The following is an 18,469-nucleotide window of genomic DNA, read 5'->3' as shown; positions in this document are numbered from 1 at the left end:
AAGTGAAAGTTCTCGGAAGAAAAGACAAAAACAGAAGTGCTATAAAATGCTTTATTACAAAATTGTGAACAGCGCCTCAGAAAAATGTTCAGGCCTGTTTAAACCCGACTAAATTGCATAATTTGGATTTGGACAAACCTTCTCCTGGTTTGCACAGAGCATAGTAACACAATGTGAGGAGGATGTATCTCCAGAAGAATCATGTACAACAAGATTTCAAATGGACACAGCTTCACGTCAAACGAACAAAAACATCAACCGCATCAGGCGTGAATCAGGATTCTGTCACAAAGGCACATCGGCTGGCGTGAGACGGTTAAAGACGATTAGAATACGGACGACAGCCGCCACGAACGGCGGCCGGATCCGTTTGGCGGATGAAGACGAGAGGGTTTCACCAGATGACCCACCCCCCCGTGCTTCATCCGTCGTTCCCTTGGCGACCGAGGAGAAGTGTGCAATTCATGTAACGTGGGGAAAAAAAACGATTGTGCTACAGACGAAGAGACGTGTTTATAAAGAACGAGGCTCAAGCCCGTTTCATCCACGTCGCCTCGACGCAAGAACAGTTTTAACCATCAAATTATTAGATTTTGAGGGATTCTGGGTAAGCGTGTATCGCAGAGACGCTCTCAGAAATCTTTGGCAAAAGTCGTACGAATGAAAAGGCTCCGGTTTTGCTACAGCGTGTGAATACAGGTGTGATCACACAGAAGCGGGTGAACAGGTGTGTCTAGTTTGCGTGTGCTGAGCGAAGGCCTCCAGGTTCTTGTGCTCGTGTTCTAGGACAAAGACCTTTTTTTTTTTAACGTTTGTGTCTGGAAGAAAACCAAAACCCACCTGAAATCCAAACCAAATATTCCTGGCATCAAAATAAGCTTTAAAACTTTTTTTTTTTTTTATACACCTAAGAAAAAGAAAGCATCTATCCCATAATAACCTTACAGTCCCATTGTTTACATTCTAGCAGAACAGCAACAGTTACAGACAGGACACAAACTGAACCCACGTTAGTGTGAAGGGCACCGATAGAAGAGCTCTGATGAAGTCAATCTGTCCAAGACGTCCTCCTGGACGGCTGGGGGTGTGTGTGGACCGCCCCCCCCCCCCCCTACTGGTACCAGGGGGTCTTCCGGACCCAGTGGAGGGTGAAGCCTGCGTCGGTGCGGATCTTGATGGACGCCGCCTCGGCCTCCCGGACCGTCTCCTTGACGGACTGCATCAGGTTCTGGGCGTTGTGGACGAGCATCTCTGTGGCCTGTGGGGACGGGAGTGTGTGGGGGGGGGGTGAGGAAAACAACAAACAAACAAACAAACAGGACGTCCCGACCCCCCCTTACCTGCTCCGACTCCTCCTCGCTGATGTTGGTGCGTCCCAACATGGTGGCCTTGACGGTGGACAGGATCTTCAGCTGCGTGCTGATGGTGGGGATCCGCTCGCACACCTGGAACGGGGTCAGAGGTCACGTGACGTCCACACATTCAACCCCCACCACACTGGAAAAGGCGACCCCCCCCCCCCCACCTGGAGCAGGTTGGTGCGGATCCTCTTGTCGGTGCACTGCTTGGCCACCTCCTTGGCGAGCCGCGTGACCTCGTCGGACGCCTTGGCGATGTCTTTGGCGCACTGGATGAGGGCGCGCTTGTTCCCGCTGCCGCCGCGCACCAGACGCGACATCTCCGCCATGAGCAGCGCCATCCGTTTGGCGGCGCCGATGATGTCGTTTCCCTGCGATGACCAGGAAGAGCGTGAGCGATCTGAAGGCGTTTCAGGGTGGGGGGGTACTGGGGCGGCCTACCTTGCTGGACCACTTGCGGGCCTCGTCGTGGAGCTGCCTGGCCGCCACCATCATCGGCTCGTTGACCACGTCGCCCGCCTTCTGCTCCGGGAACTCCTCGTCCTTCTCCTCTGGGGGTGGGGGCCTTGGGGGTGGAACCTCCCCCTCAGGAAGGGGAGGTTTGGGCGGCGCCGCCTCTTCGTTCAGCTGTGGGGGGAAGTTAAAAGCGATCAGCGTCACCCGGGGGCGACGGCGAACCCCGGACGCTTCCCCGGTCCTGTTCGTCTTACGTTGAGCTGATCCAGTTCGGGAGGAGGGGGCGGGAAGTCCGGCTCCTGGGGCTGGAACGCCTCCCTCACCTTCGCAACGGCGCCCAGGATCTTATAGCCCGAGTCCAGGAAGCCCTTCTGGAGACCTGGGGGCACATGGACCAATCAGACGACAGAACGGCGGCGGTGCGGCGGCGGGACGGAGACACTGACTTGCGTCCTGGATATTTCCTGCCACCGCCTTGGCGTTCATCACCATGGGGGAGACGGTCTGGCTCAGCTCGTCCGACGCCGCCTTCACCACCTCCCTGAACTTGGGGTCCTCCGAGTTCTCCACCTCCCGTTTGGCCACCAGGAGGATGCGGTTGGCGCGGCGGGCGATGCTGGTGGCGCCGGCGACCAGCATCTGCGGCTGGTGGTTCGCCATGGCGACGCGGCATTTATCCAGGTCCTTCTTGATGGCCTCCTCCGACGCGTCCAGCAGGGACTTGGTGTCGATGGCCTCGTCCACCAGACCTAAACGCCCACCAAGTGTTAGCGCGGGGGACTCAGGCGCGAGGCACAGGTGCATCGTGGGTACGCCTCACCTGTCATCTTCTCCACGTTGTCGATCCACTGGTTCTTCATGGTCTCAAAGTGAGTGTAGGCGACCGTGTTGCCGGGGTTCCTCAGCAGGATGCGAGCAGCAGACACCACCTGGACAGACGTCACACGTCTTCATCGCCTCCACACGCCAGGAACACGCCAGCTCCGTGTGCGGCGGGGGACACGGAGACAAACACACGTACCTGCGGCGTTAAGTCTCTCGTCGACTTGACGGCGGCCTGGATCCCCTCCACCGTGCTCTTGTTGGCGGTGCCCACAGCGGCCGCCTTCTCCGCCGTGGCCCCCAGCTTGTTGGCGTGGCTCTCGAAGTTGGCGGCGCGATCTTCAAAGACCTGCAGACCATCGGTCGGATCGAACAGTTATCCGCTGGGGGAGGGGGGTCGCCAAAAAAAGAACGATGACAAATCGGGTCGGATGCTGACCTCGTCTCTGTTGGGGGCGTCCAGGGGGGCGGTGGCAGCCACCGCCAGCAGCTTGATGGGGGTGGTGGTGTCGCTGAAGATGTCAGACACCTCCTGGGTCATGGTCTCCTGCATCGACCCCTTCAGGTCCTGAGAGGAGGACCAACACACGCTACATCTATTATGTCATGTTTACTAATGGACCTGCGTGTTGTTCCCTCCTTCCACCACCAGAGGGCGGTATTGCCCCCCCTACAGCACCAGGACTCCTACCTTCAGGGCCTCCTGGAGCTGCTGGGCCACCTTCCGTGCCTGGTGGGAGTCTCCCTCGCCGCGGGCGGCCATGTCTGCCAGCTGGGCCATGAGCTGCTCCACCTTCTCACACCGGTCCAGCATCTCCTGCCGGAGGTGACCCGGCAGGGCGTTGGCCAGCCGGCGGCCCTCGGCCACCAGCCCCCGGATGGCGGCCTGGCCTGGGGGTGGACAAACAGGAAAGACAACGGGGTCGGTGTTGCGTTCAGGGCCCGTCGGCGCCGGCGGTGGAAAGGAGATGGAGAGGCGTGAGAGGAAGAGGAGCGCCAGCCTCACCCACGCCGCTGTCGTCGAGGGTGGGGTTGTCGATCCAGCGCTGTGCCTGCTCCATCTTCCCCTCCAGGTGCACGGCGGCCTTCGCCGGCCGGCTGTTGGCCACCGCCCTGTTGGTCTTGGACTGCAGGTTCTGCAGGGCGGTGGCGATCTGCTTGGCGTAGGACCGGGCCTCGGGAGTGTCGCCTTTCCCCCTGACAGGAAGCAGAAACATGCAGCGTGAAGTGGGAGGGGGGGTCATCACGCCGCGGCTCAGACGTGAAGCGGCGCTCACAGCCTCCGCAGCTCCGACAGCTTGGCCGTCATGGCGGCGATCTCCCCGATGGAGCGCAGGATGTCGTCCCTCTCCTTGGGGTCCTCACACATGTCGGCGATCTTCTTGGCCTCCAGGAGGACGGCCTTGACGATCTCCTCCCCCTCCGGGCCGGCGTGGGGGTCCGACAGCCAGTTCTGCAGGGGGCGGGAAGCAGAGCTCCCGTCAGCGACCTGGGGGTGTGGATCCAGGCTGGACGGTGGGGGAGGGGGGGTCGTGACTCACCTGCGCGGCGTCGATCTTCTTGGCGATGGCCTGCTTGGCGTTGGTCATGTGTTCCAGCTTCTGGGCGGCGCTCGCCACCTTCCCGGTCAGAACGTCCAGCCCCTGGGAGACCTGCTGGGCCTTCTGCATGGCAGCTGGGGACGCCCCCTGACCTCTGGAGGGGGGGGGGGGTCAAACTCATTTTCACCGAGGGCCACATCAGCATCACAGCTGTCCTCAAAGGGCCAGAGGTAACTAATAAATGTAACTAAATGTAACTAAATGTAACTCAATGTAATGTAACTAAATGTACACAACGTTTAGTCAGTTAAAATGGGCTGAACTAATGCATTATGGGAAATGTAGTTTTGGTTAAATCACACTTTTGACTTATTTATTTTTAGACACTCTGACCTTTTATGCTCTCGTGGGCCACACAAAACGATGTGGAGGGCCACATTTGGCCCCCGGGCCTCGAGTTTGACGCGTGTTGGAGCGGACTACTTCCTGACTCCAGCTGAGGCTCAGAGGCGTCTCAGCTTTCAGAACTCAAGCAGGAAGATTAGGGATTGAAAGCAGACAGCTGCTTCTAATGCAGCCGGACTCAGACCCCCCCCCGGGGGGGGGGGTCAGATTCCTATCAGAGGAACATTACTTCCTCTCTTACGCTGTAATCCCCTCTAACGCGCTCGCCGCCTCGCGCCGCCGTTCCTTTGAGGAAAAACTACAAAAACGAAGACTTTGTCCTAAAATATGTGGACCTTACCTGGCCCTCATCTCAGACACCTGGTCGGTCAACCCCCCCAGAGCCTTGGCCGTTCCCAGGATTTCCCGGCGCTCCTTCCCGGCACACAGCTCCCCCACCTTCCCAGCTTCATCCAGGATCTGGCGGACGGCCTGCTCTCCCACGTCCCCTGAAGGCACCACAACAACACGTCAGTAGGAGGACGCCACCGCGGCGTCACCTCAGGTGGACGGCGTGGCGTGCCTCTACCTGGGGGGGCGTTGGGGTCCCTCAGCCAGTTCTTAGCCTGAGCCATCTTAGAGTTGATGAGGCCCAGAGCTCGTTTCATGGCCTCCGTGTCCTGGGGGGGTGACAGAAGATGTTACACGGCGTGTTCTCTGACGTGTTTCTGTTGTGATTGGTTATCACTACGAGGCAAACAACAAATCAGGTCGCAGCATCGCATCAGTCAGGCAGAAACCAGGCAGCGCATGCGTGTCCGTCACGCGTCCAAACCAAATGACTTCCTGTTGTATCCCCACCAGACGGACGGAAATACAACCGTCTGACGGCTAATGAGATGCGAAAGCAGCCGATTGGTCGACTCCACCTTCAGCCTGACGGAGTGTGTTCTCACACCCATCCCTCCGTCGACGAGCCCTGAGCGAAGGGGGGGTGGAGCGGGAAGCGGCGGAGGTGTGATGTTTCCAGAGTTTACTGTGGGCGTGTCCGTTTGAATGTGGGCGTGTCTGTTTGAATGTGGGCGTGTCCGTTTGAATGTGGGCGTGTCCGTTTGACAGCTCATTCATCTCAGTCTGACGTGGGATTATTGCCCAGAAACGAGACAAAGACGGGCTTCAGAGCCGCATACCGCCGCTGTGACATCATGCGTCACATGACTGCATCCGTCACTGCATTACAAACCGTTTAAAGGACGCTAAAGAGTTAAATCCCGACAACAAACTGATATTGATTTTAAAAAAACCACTTTAATATTCTAATACCAACATTTCCCTGAGACGTGACCCCAACGACACGTATGTAAAGAGATTATCTTCAATCTGTGAGCGATGGAAAACATTTCTGCGTCCACGACGACGGAGTTGGGAAGCTGCTGAAGAAAAATTCACTCTGGAAGTAATTTATCTGATTATTTCCAGAAGGCGTGAACGCATCATAACAGACGTGTCGGTGGCGTGAGTGAAGGGCAGGACGCCATGGGAACAACAAATCAACACATTCATGGATTAAAAGTAAAGATTATCCATCATTCAACAGAACAGGTCAGGGTTCTACGTGCGCTCCTCCTCCTGTTTGATGCCACTGACACCAGAGAGGTGAATGCTGGGAGTTATCCGATTCATCAATACCGCAGCAGTCGGGTCAATCGATCAATCAAGCCAGGTGGAGGACGTGCACATAGCGAGCTTCAGATGACTATGTCGCGTTATGAAGCCTCCGTCCGGCTCAGTCGACACCGTTCCATCACGGATCAATCCACACGTCAACCTCACGCCTGAGCAGCACACAGCAGTAACACAAAGCAGACCACACACACACACACACACACACACACACACGTCTGTCACGCATGCTGCCGCACGACCAGGAGGAGCTTACCTTCTACAGGGGGGGTGAAAGGAGGAAGGGGTGGTGAAGAGAGAGGAAGAGTGGCGTGAATACAAACGCTGAACAACAACCGGACAAAAGAGTCACCAGGAGGAGAAGCAGCAGAAAGGGCTGATGGGAAAGGAGAAGAGGAGGACATCACGTAGTGACGCCGCACGATGGGCTGCTCGCACCTTATTGGCCCACGCGTCCTCGTCCCAGGACGTCAGCTGCAGCACGCGGATGATCTCGTTGATCTCGGCGCTCATCTTCTCAAAGGTGAAGTCGCGGTTCTTCAGGGCCTCCTCCACGCCGTGGCTGCCGGACGACTTGGTCGTCACGAAGATCTTGATGCCTGACAGACGGAAATCGGGGCAAAGAGGTCAGATTCAATCCTTTGCAGATGAAACGGAAGCGTCGTGGGCGGGGCGGGGGAGGCGTCACCTGAGATGAGGATGGGCAGCAGCTCCTTGACGGTGTTCATGGAGTTGACCAGCATCACGCGGTGCTCCTGGTGCGTCAGTTCCTGCTGCCGCTCGTCGATCATCTTCGCCATCTTCGTCATCCCTGCACCACAAACAGGAGGCGTGCACGTTTTGTTTTGAACTTGAGGTCAGAAACGGATCCTGACCGCAGCGTGGCGTCGTTTCTATGGTAACGGCACTGACCCGGTCCCAGGTTTCTCATGTAGGTGACCAGGTCCTCCATGGTCTCCACCACCTCCGCCACCGACAGGTACTCCAGGATGCCTTTACACACACGGATGATTTTACGGACCTGAAAGCACCACAGGAAGTAGATTAAAAAACAACAACGCTGCATTCCCAACCCTCCTCTTCCTCTTCCTCTTCACATCTCTCTAACTACGCCCTGATAGCGCTGCGTACTGACATTCCTGCCTTTGTCCTGCTTCACACGACTCACCGGAGCGAAGCCGCGGCTGCAGCGCCGCCGCCGCCGCCGCCGCTGACGGATGAGCCGCTGATGGCGGCGCTGATCCGCTCTGATATTTATTCTACTCGTCCTGACGGATGAGGCTCGTCTCAGAGTTTGCATCATAAATATGGAAAGTCCCCGAGTCGCTGTTCATTCATCATCCTCCCTGTCGTCTTCATCAGCGTTACCTTACCGACGAGGAGAGGGGGAACTGATGGATTATGGGCCATAAAAATCAATGGATGCTGAAACTGGAACTTTTAGCTGAACCTCCAGCAGCGACAGCAGTTCACAGCTACGGAGTGACGGCGTCGACACGAGAACGCCATACCCACTGTCACCACTAGGTGTCACACCTTTATTTTTTAGATGGACACAGGAAGTATTTACCGTACGCGTTCAGCGCCCCCAGGCGACTCATTTTCACCACGTTGACCTCTAGCAAACACAAACTGTTACGCATCCCTGCGAGCTAACCAGCTCACCATCCTGCTAATTAGCTACATGCTATTAGCTTCCTCCACTACTCCTGACTGACGTTTCAATTGGTTAGTGCGTTAGCTCGATAGCTAACTGACTGAATGAACTAAATCTGCATCCTGACTTCATTCCACCGACATCTTGCTGGTCAACAGCTTTTCAAACTCAGGATGAGGGGGGGGGGTGAAGGGGGGGCGAATACCTCGGCCTCGTCGAAGGTCAGCAGGAGGTCGGAGGTCCCGGACAGGATGCCCCGCGAGCCGTCGATGAGGTAATCCCGAGCAGGAACGGAGTAGGGGTCGGCTTTCAGCATGGAGGCTGCCTGCACCAGCTTGGTGCACGCGTTCTCCACCCTGTGGACAGCAGGAGACAGTTAGAGGACGACCCCCCACCCGGTCACGCAGGACGGATGCTACACGGATGCTACACGGATGCTACAGCCAGCTACGACAGCAGAAAGCTACAGACACAGCTAGCATCGCCAGCAGCCGCTGCTCACTTCCTGTCTGCTTCTTCAGTTGATTTCAAGTTTGGGTCTTGAAGATAAATCTTTATTAACAGCTCTACTTTCATTTTCTGACGCTCACATGGGGGGGGTCATTACTCTCCAAGCAGAGGCTGAGATCAGCTTCCACGCTGCCATGCTATTTCTGCTAGCTTGTCGTTTCTGAAGCGTAAAACCGGACACCGCTGCACATCATGCCTGTTTCACACGCTGGGGGCGGGGCTGCGCTGCCATTGGCTGGCTGGGTGTATATAAATACGGGTGCAGGTGTGATGACGGGGGCGCCATTGGATCTCTGTGTGAAGAGGTCAAAGGTCGTGATGCCCGGGATGAGGGGCTGATGAGGTCTGTTGTGACGCAGAAGCTAACTGGTTCCTACAAGAGGCTGGAGGCGGGGCTCCGGTCTAGCTCCGCCCTGAATGGACCGCCTGATTGGCAGCTGCTGCGTGGGCGTGGCTGAACCTCAGAGCAGCAGAAACTGCTGGGTCAGTGCTTTTATTCAGCGTCATACATGCTGTCATAACGACACGCGACACATGTTCTGCTCCCCGGCCCCCCATCCATGTTGCCATAGTAACAAGGGATCTTTATCGCCTCCTCCTGCATTTTTTAGCCCAATTTGGTGGAGCTGTCTGATGTGTGTGTATGAAGGCCGCCATAAGCAGCAGCGTCCTTCAGCGCCCCCCCCACCCCACAGACACTATCTTTAGAGGGGGAGGGGCATTCCTGCACATGTGCTGATGGATGGTGACAGGGTGACGATGTGACTCCGAGGCGCCAAATGTGTTGACCTGTGGATGCCAATGCGTGTCATCCCTGACCTTGTGAGGGGGGTGGGACGTGTGTGTGTGTGGGGGGGGGTCAGACTGAGACTCTGGTTCAGGTTAATGATGGAGCAGATGTGGAGTCGCAGGCATCTGTAGATGTTTGTATGCTTTAACATCAAGCAGCAGCAGCCAGTGTGTGTGGGGGGGGTGCATGTATGTACCGGGACACGTATGACCTCGTAGCCCCTCACTTTTAGGCTGTGAGTGCAAAGAAGTATTTATATTACACCAGGGCGAGATTCAGAGGCACTTAACATGCCATGCCTGACCTTTGGTGGGGCCAACCATCCATTACTGCAACAGATAGGGGGGGGGGGGGCAGAGAGAGAGAGCCACAGAGAGACTATGGGTCCCACAGAAGGATGTAATCTGATTACATTGGTCGTCCTGATGCGAGGCGTTCCTGCTCTTACTTGATGAATGCTGGGGGCATGTCCCTCTTCATCATCATGTCCTCTGTGGTCTGGACCGTGTCCCTCCCCACCTGGAAGACCCACAGAGAGCAGCGTGAGACCTCAGGGGGGAAAACGTCACCGAACAATCAGGTCAGGTAGGAAAACAAAGACACACATTCAAAAACATTCATTCCTGTCAGGTGTCAACGACCCCCCCAGCCTGAGCCGGGACGACCTGCTCTACATCTTTCACGTTGTGCGTGAGTCCGACCTTCCAGAGTGAAGGTCTGGTTCTTCAGCAGCTGCTGGGGGGCTTGGGGGGGGGGCACAGTTATATCGTGTATAACAGCTGAACGCCTCCTCTCCCAAAAAATGCCAGGATGACTCACCCCCCCCCACCATGACTCCAGCTCTGGGGGGACACACCACTCACCCGTGTGGAGCTGACTCGTACCCCCGGCCAATGGGGGGGGGCTTTAAATCTTTATTACGAGTTCAGACTGAGGGTTAGGGTCTGGATCCAGGACGCCGGTGTGATGTCATCACGTCTGGCTGCAGGGGGCGGAGCCTCTCAGGGCGGGGCTGAAACACGCTTATAAATCAGTGCCAAAGGTCATGCCAGACCAAAACGGGAGCTTAGCAGAGGCTGTCCATGGGGGGGGGGGCACTGATATACCACTGACAGTCGGCCAATGAGAGCCTCCGAACAAAAGCCTGTGTGTGTGTGTGTGTGTGTGTGTGTGTGTGTGTGTGTGTGTGTGTGTGTGTGTGTGTGTGTGTGTGTGTGAGACGTCGTCCCTGACTGTTTCCTGTGAAGGTTTATGGACCAACAGGCTCTGACAGGACCTGAGAGCTGTGTGACCCCCGCAGGCGACGTTACATTGGAGTGGGGGCGTTTAGCCAGCAGTGAGTCACAGAGCAGCGTGCGGCGTCTGACTCCCGGCATTCATGAGGTCACACCCCCCCCCCCCAGCTGAGCCTCTTCCCGTTGTCTGGAGTTTAGAAACCTGTCTGCACTCCAGCAGCGACCCAAACAATTTACACCAGAAATAGAAGCGGGCCTGGAGTTTATAACTGTTGTTGTCAAGCCGGGGGCCGAGTCTGCCCCCCCCCTGTGAGTTAGGCCAAGTGTTCACTCACTGTGTTTCACCTGCAGCACCTTTGGTGCGTTTAAAGCGAACAGAGTCCAGAATGACGGGTGTGTGTGTTCTTCAACACTCTGCTGCCGGGGTCAAACACTCCTGATTGGCTGTCTGACCTGTCAATCCAGTTTCAGCAACATCGGTCGACAAATGAGCAGTGACACGATGAACTTCCTCATTTCTTTGCGCATTATTTGTTGAGCAACTGATCGTTGAAGACGGGGGCAAAAGGGTAAAACGTCTTGTTTCTTCCTGATGGCGTGAAGACGGGTCGACGGCGACTTCCTCTTTCTGTTGACAACCCGTCCTCCAGTCGGGACGCATCGCTCGCCACGCCGCTGCTGGATGAGTCTCCTTTAGCATTAGCGCCTGGAGTGGAAACACTGACGCTCCGTCTTTACACCCCCCCCCCCCAGAGCGCTGTGTGTGTGTGTGAAGCAGCCTGATGAAGTGGCTGCTCTGCCACAACAGACTGTTCTTTGTTGGCGGCGGCCCATCGCTCAGCCGGGGGGAGAAAGGCGTTTCTGAGAGTCTCCACACGGAGGGACCCTCCAGCACGGCGCCGGGTTCGCCACGGTTACCACGGAGATCCACGATGGCCCAAAACGCTGTCCAGCAGTTTGTTAAAGTGCAGCAGAGACTGTGACTCCTGGTAGAGACTCTGTGCTGCAGCAGAGACTGTGACTCCTGGTAGAGACTCTCTGCTGCAGCAGAGACTGTGACTCCTGGTAGAGACTCTGTGCTGCAGCAGAGACTGTGACTCCTGGTAGAGACTCTGTGCTGCAGCAGAGACTGTGACTCCTGGTAGAGACTCTGTGCTGCAGCAGAGACTGTGACTCCTGGTAGAGACTCTGTGCTGCAGCAGAGACTGTGACTCCTGGTAGAGACTCTGTACTGCAGCAGACTGTGACTCCTGGTAGAGACTCTGTGCTGCAGCAGAGACTGTGACTCCTGGTAGAGACTCTGTGCTGCAGCAGACTGTGACTCCTGGTAGAGACTCTGATTAGACGGCTCACAAAGCGATGCCTCAGCGCTCCGTTAGCGTCTCCTGATCAATAGTCTCGGAGCAGGATGGGCTGCGTTCATGGCTATCGAATGACTGGTGACTAATAATGACTCAGAAGGCCGACACAGGGGTCGCGCTGAAGGTCAACTGGGTTGTCCTGCCTCTTTCAGGGCGGGGGGGGTCTGATGTGATGATCAATTGGGTGCAGGAAGTGGCTGTAGACGGGGCGACCCAGGTGATGAAAGTCACAAATCAAGCGCGCCCGGCGCCCAGAGGGGATATATCACAGCCGCTGGGCTCGTCTTACGGGAGAGTGGCGTACAGTGTTACCAGGGGGGGTGGGGGGTGGGGGGGCAGACAGGAAGTGACTGCATCAAAAAACAAAAAAATAAATGAAAGACTGTCCTGTGAGTTGCTGTAAATCCGTTCATCGTCCCAAAGCGTTGGAGGATACAGTGAGCGACTCTCTGGACACATTCCTGGGGAGCTACCCAGCCATGTGGTGGTGGGGGGGGGGGGGGGACAAAGCAATGCTGTGATTCATCAAACTGTCTCCTGGGGTAATAAGTCCTTGAGGGCGGGGTAACAGACGACTGCACAATGCGGTCCGTTTTCACACAGCGCTGACTCGTAAATACTCCGTTACCCACCGCGGAAACGCCACCGACGGTATCCCTGAACTCTGACCCAGACCTCGGACCCGAGTCGTCATTTAAATCCACTTCTCCACAAGGTCAGAGGTCAGAGCGTTGCAGCTCAGCGACACGGGACGACCGTTTGTTACCCGATGCATGAAACACAGCTGTGTGTTGTAACCCCCGTCACGACGCAGGGGGAGGACGCAGAAGAAGCCGTGGAGATGGGGTGAGCAGCCGCGTTGGGGCGTCTCTCTGGAGGCTTTATGAGGCAAACACACACACACACACACACACACACACACACACACACACACTCAGACGTCACCGGCGTTCTTTCCTTCATTCCGCCTGTGGAGAGAAGCCGTAAAAACAATGAAGTAGAACGGGCCTGGAATGAAAAGAAGTGTCACACACGACCACACATTGAGATGCATTATGGGTAAAGCAGCTACCCCAGAGGGTGAGGACGACCCGGTGATGACTCCCTCTGGGGCGGGTGCTGATAATTAAACATTACTCAGTATTTCCAAAGGGTGTGCCCCCCCCCCAGTCGGGATGCATTCCTGCTCGCTGGGAATTCTTCACATTCCTCACGTTCATCTCTGGATCCTCCTCTCCATCAGAAAGCACATGGGGGGGGGGGCATATTTAGTTTCAGCTGCACTCTTTCATCTCCGTGCGTCTGGAATAATCAGATTAAACCTTTCTGGATTAATTGTCCCAGAATCCACGTGTCGGTCTCAGTGAACGCGGGTCAGACAGACCCAGAGCATCCTTCAGGCTCGTCTCCAGCCGTACCCCCCCCCCCATCATCACACATTAAACACATTAGACTCCCCTTCATCTGGAAGATGTCTTCCTTTTGTTCTGTTTCTCCTGACCCGGGGGGGTTTCGCTCTGGCCTTGTGGTTCTGGGTGGGGTGAACAGAACTGACGTGACATCATCCTTTTCTTTGTCAGGTGGGGGGCGCCGTCATTCATCATCCAGCCTCCACCTTATTATCTGGTTTCAGCTCCTGGCTCAGGGGTTCTGGACAGAATCCAGGATGGGGGGGGGGGGGTCGTCTGTGCAACATGTGTTTTCCTGTGCAGCACAAACGATGAGATAAATGGGTTTCCTCCAGCACTGCCCCGCCCCGGGGGTGTCTCCTGACGCACCATTAGAGGTTCAATCTCTCTCCTTGCTGAGGACGATCCGTCCCTCGCCGGTTTTTTATTTAAAAGACTTTAAAACGGGTCCAAACTTCCTCTGGTGACGAGTGAGAAGGCGGCGGCTCTCTTTCCTGAGAACAATCGCTGTCATCAGCAACAAAGAGGTGGAAGATAAGTCTGTGGTGGGTGACTCACGGGACGTCTGATCCTAACGCCAGTGAAATCATAACTCTACCCGTGTTGTCATGTTGCTACAGCAACTGGAAATAATTACAGGGCTTGTTGGTTTGTTCATTTATTCCTGTTTCATGCTGGAAACATCTGATCACAGTTCAGGACGTCCAGATGAGTCTGCACAGGACGGGGGTCAGGGACTAGAAAGGGCTGCGATTAGTTTAAATTTACTAGTGATGATGTCATGTTTCCAGATTTAACGCTGAGCTCATCGGTTCTACAACAGCTAAAACACTCCCAGCTCCAAAATGTTAGTCATCAGAAGAGCAGATAAACCTAAAGCTCACGAGGAACGTCTGAACCCATCACCTGGATGACAGTAGAGGTTCTCCTAACGGCGGATTACTGAGACGTTAACCTAAACCGGTGGATTCATCTGAGAAAAAAGAACAAACTCACAATTCATTCACAAAATAAGCAGAATTCTTTCTATTGGGGAAAGAAAGTTGTGTATATTTGACTAAATAATTAGCATTTTTGCCAACGTTAGCCTAGCGTAGCCATCAGAATACCACCATCCAGCAGCATCTGTCCCGAGTGACGCCCAGCTTCAGAAATCATGGGTTTAACTCCGCATGCATGATGATAAACACGTATGATGACGAGCATGCATGATGAAGTGCATGCACAACCATCTGCATGTAAATTGGCATTACACACACATCAGTTCTGTGCACGCAGCTGGACGTGCTCCTCACAGAAACGCTCTTTTACTTCATGTTTCTGACTTAATTAGATTCCCAGTGGGATAAAGAATCATAACCACGTGTTGACGTTCACACGGGGCCAACCGGGAGGTTCCACTCCTGCTAGTCCTGCAGAAATAAACTTCTCCCTTTAGAAGTCCCTCAAAGGAAGGAGGGCTTGTGGGTGCAGACAATAATGCACACAATGGGGGGGTCGATCTATAGAGGCCGGGTGAGGCAGAACAATAAGTAGGATGGAGTCTTCAGAGCCTCCGACCATAAAACCCACTAAATAAACTCAGAGGCAATCCCTCCCTACCCAGAATTCCTCTCCTGACAGGAGATGCCGGCGCGATCGTCCAAATTTATCGCCAGACAACTGCGAGGGCTTTACGCTGCGGCCCCCGGCCGCCACCACACAGGAACCCAGGCCGCCTTAATTTAGCCCCCATCGCTTCCTCTCCTCCCCAACCGCCGTATCAGAGCGCTCCCGCTGTCCTCTAAGAAACGTTCAGAGTTCTACGCTTGTGGTTAAAATTTAGAGGAAGTGGTGTCGTCATTTCCACATTTGTTGTCGCCGTAGCGACGACCCGCCTCTGAGGGCCTGCAGTGGAGATGCTTTTCATCCCTGAACCCCCCCCCGCCCCCCGACCTGCATCCGGTCCAGAGGTGAATGTCAGCTGTAAGAAACGTGTCATGAGCAGTGAAACCAGAGAGCCCAGGCAGAATGAGCAGAAGCTGCTCCATCTCCAGCTGGGGGGGCATATCCAGGGGGGGGTTATATTTTTAGCCCAGCTTGGTCTGGTTGTCCCCACTTCAGAGTCACATCCAGCAGTTTAACGTGGAGATGTTCAAATACAATCAATCAATAAGTTCATAAAAGTTATCAATAAGTCAGGTTATCATCTGTTCACCACAAGTCATCACTCAAGACTCGGTGACGTCATGACAGGAGGGAACCTCACGCTCATGACGTCAGACTAGCGATCAATAACTCGTTCAGAGGGGGGGGGGGGTCCGGATCGATCGCTGACAATCACCACTTCATATTGAATGGTGATCAGATTCAAAACTAAAACTTTATTTCTCTTTCCTCTGGGGACAAAGTGTTAAATCAGTGTGACGTCATGCTAACGCGGCTAACGGCTACATGACACACCTGGCACGCGCCACCCAGCAGCCGGATGTCAGGTAGAAGGCTCGCGCGGGGGGGTAGGGGGCAGATTTCCACAGGGGTAACAGGGCGTCACTACCCTTTTACCCCCCAGGGGGACAACTTGGGTAAACTTTGCTAACACTTTACCCCGGTTCTACCCCGGGTAGTTCGCTAGCTGCCCCCCACGGGGGGAGGGGGGGTTAAAGTTAGCAGCGGGACAGGGAGGGACGGGTGACCGAGTTCCGGCGCTGGTTCCCGGCTAGCGGAGCCTCACTCACCCGGACCAGGTTGCTGACGGCCGCCTGCACGGCCGCCACCGGCGTGGACAGATCCGGGATCGCCTTCCCGTCCACCTCGCCCTCTTCGTGCATGATGACCAGGTGGGAGATCTGCTGAGCCACCGGCTCCAGGATACTCTCGATCGTCTTGGTGTGGAAAACCGGCATGGTGGCAACTTTACTACAACAACCCCCCCCAAGAAAAGAGCTAGAAACGTCCTGAGGCGAACTTCCACCGCGTTGGAACCTGGGATCTCCGGGACAGTCCGACCCTTCGCTCCAGCAGCGGAACCATCAACGGAGAGAAAACTCCCTCCCGCACGGCGAAGCCAGAGCCGCCTCTGACGTCACCAGCATGTCCCGCCTTCTGACCAATCAGAGGACAGGATAGTGGATTTCCCAGCCTCTGATTGGACGATGGGAGCGTCGCTTCCTCTCGGCCTGCTCCTCCTGATTCAACACAAACTGGAGTTCCTGCTCCCTAAATTACGTAATAAATCCTCATGCCCTAAAAAGGGAAATATGTGTCTACTGTTGGTGCGGAGTGGAATCCGGCCCATGTCAAATGACTGACCCAGCAGGCTTTAGCACCTCTAGAACCCAAGTTACAGTGGTGACCTACAGGGATAAGAACGCAGAACCCTCTGATCCCAGGAGAGAACATGATTATCCCAACAAACTTCAAGCTGATCCACAAAATATAGCCATAAAAGAAAATTACATGTTCTTCCAGAGCTTTTTTTATCACTTCCTCTACACATAATAACCTGTTCCTGTCTGTGTGAGTGTTTACTCTCATGACGATCCAATGGGATTAGAAAATACGTTTCAGTGGGAAAACGGAATGCCACCAATCAGAAATAGACTGGACCTAAAGTCTCCTTCTCTGCAACCTGAAATAACAATATTTGAGCATTTGCATGCATCTGCCAAACAATCCAGGCAAAGAATGCACACAGAATCCCAAGAGGGGCTGAAGGCAGTGGCCCGCTTCCTAAAAAGGAAGGGGCCAAAAAGACAGAATCAAGGAAGTTGCTGTTTGAACCCTTGCGTAAACAGACGGGGGGGGGGGGGGGGCGAGAACATGCTTTGCTTTCATTTAAAAAGGGCTATTATAATAAATTCCATTTAAAAATCAAATATTATGATTCAGACTTTTAATTTAATTCTTTTTTAAATTAAGACTTCAAACTATATATTTATTGCTTCTTTTCCAGAAAGATAAATAAACACTATCCGACAGTCCACCCTGGATATAGACGTCAAAGCCATTCCTGTGTCCGTGATGGAATGAGGTCAGAGCCGTTCAAGGCGGGTGGTCTACACCCTACACCCCCCCCCCCCCCCCCACCAAGCTGCAGGAAGAACGACCCCAGTCCCGACACAGACGAACAAACAACCTTCTTCACTCAACTTCTCGACAGTTTTCAAAACTTACTGCAAGCATGAGCGCCGGGCGCCCCCTTGTGGACGAAAGGAGTCGGTGCATCTGGTGGAAAATACAGTACAGAAATATAATAGGTAGTTTGTTTGTTTTCTTTAATTCTAAACGAGTACAATTTTATGTGTAGGTGAACTCATTTTGAAACACGTTCTTATTTCCACTTTGTTCCGCTTTCAGTCTTCCCAGTGGGGGGGGGTGTCTTTAGTTATTCTTTTACATGAATGCAACGAATTAGAACTCTGCAAACATGTCAGGTAGGAGTATTCAGGTGATTGTGAGAGCATTATCGAGAGGGAGATACCAGAAGAGGTTCAGGAAGATGCGGATCAGGATGTTTCAGAGGAAAAATAGAATACGAGCTGCTCACTAGAGCAGAAAAAAGGAGAAAGATGCTCCTGCAAAGATCCTGAAGGACGTTCAAGTGTTCATGACTTACTGCATCTTTAGATTCCTTCAGGATAAATGAAGTAATCATCTCTCTGTCCAGCATGTGATGAAGTATATGAAGTAATGCGTTAACAGGCCACACGGGGGCGCCCGAGCCTCTCTGTTACAGTTGATTTTAAATCCGTGGTGTTCATCACAGCTTGGACACACATTGTTGTGTGCTTTTAGCTCCAGACACACCAGAGACGTTTTCTTTCCTCTCTGGTTTGTCGTCATCTCCTGAGTCTCAGCAGGAGCTCAGCTCCAGGGTTCTGACTCAGTCCTATTGTCAGCATCAGACTCTCTGCAGTCAGCAGCATCCTGACTCCAGCTGTTCGGACGCGTCTCTGCTTCTGTGTGGGTTCGGTTTGTTTGCCGGGGCGTCCCTGCTGAGTGGAGTCACACACACACACACACACACACACACACACACACACACACACACACACACACACACACACACACACACACACACACACACACACACACACACACACACACACACATCACCTCTACACAAAGTGCTGTTGAAATCAGTTCTATAGTTTTTGAAAAATTACAGAATAATAATTATCCTGATTGATTGATTGACTGATTGATCGATTGACTGATTGATTGACTTTATTTATCCCAAAATTGGAAATTCACAATTCAGCTAAAAAACAAATAAACAAAC

At 54.2% G+C, this 18,469-nt stretch overlaps 1 protein-coding gene across 1 annotated transcript; it reads right to left on the bottom strand.

Moving 5' to 3' along the window:
• Positions 1–37: 37 nt before the first annotated feature.
• On the bottom strand, positions 38–16,879 carry LOC137588171 (vinculin). The gene is made up of 21 exons (XM_068305061.1): positions 15,924–16,879; positions 9,650–9,720; positions 8,107–8,257; positions 7,157–7,265; positions 6,933–7,055; positions 6,683–6,843; positions 5,151–5,241; positions 4,923–5,070; positions 4,178–4,331; positions 3,914–4,089; positions 3,643–3,833; positions 3,328–3,527; positions 3,076–3,204; positions 2,836–2,985; positions 2,635–2,743; positions 2,261–2,563; positions 2,069–2,193; positions 1,800–1,985; positions 1,526–1,729; positions 1,341–1,445; positions 38–1,258 (listed from the first exon to the last, which is right to left on the bottom strand). Exons 1-21 carry the CDS (start codon positions 16,089–16,091, stop codon positions 1,112–1,114), a joined length of 3,201 nt encoding a protein of 1,066 aa, XP_068161162.1. The 5' UTR covers positions 16,092–16,879; the 3' UTR covers positions 38–1,111.
• Positions 16,880–18,469: the final 1,590 nt, after the last annotated feature.

The sequence above is a fragment of the Antennarius striatus genome, chromosome 21, assembly GCF_040054535.1.
Source record: "Antennarius striatus isolate MH-2024 chromosome 21, ASM4005453v1, whole genome shotgun sequence".
In the NCBI taxonomy this organism is placed as follows: Eukaryota; Metazoa; Chordata; class Actinopteri; order Lophiiformes; family Antennariidae; genus Antennarius; species Antennarius striatus.
The sequence above is the reverse complement of the archived record's forward strand: the minus strand, read 5'-3'. Positions and strand labels throughout refer to the sequence as shown.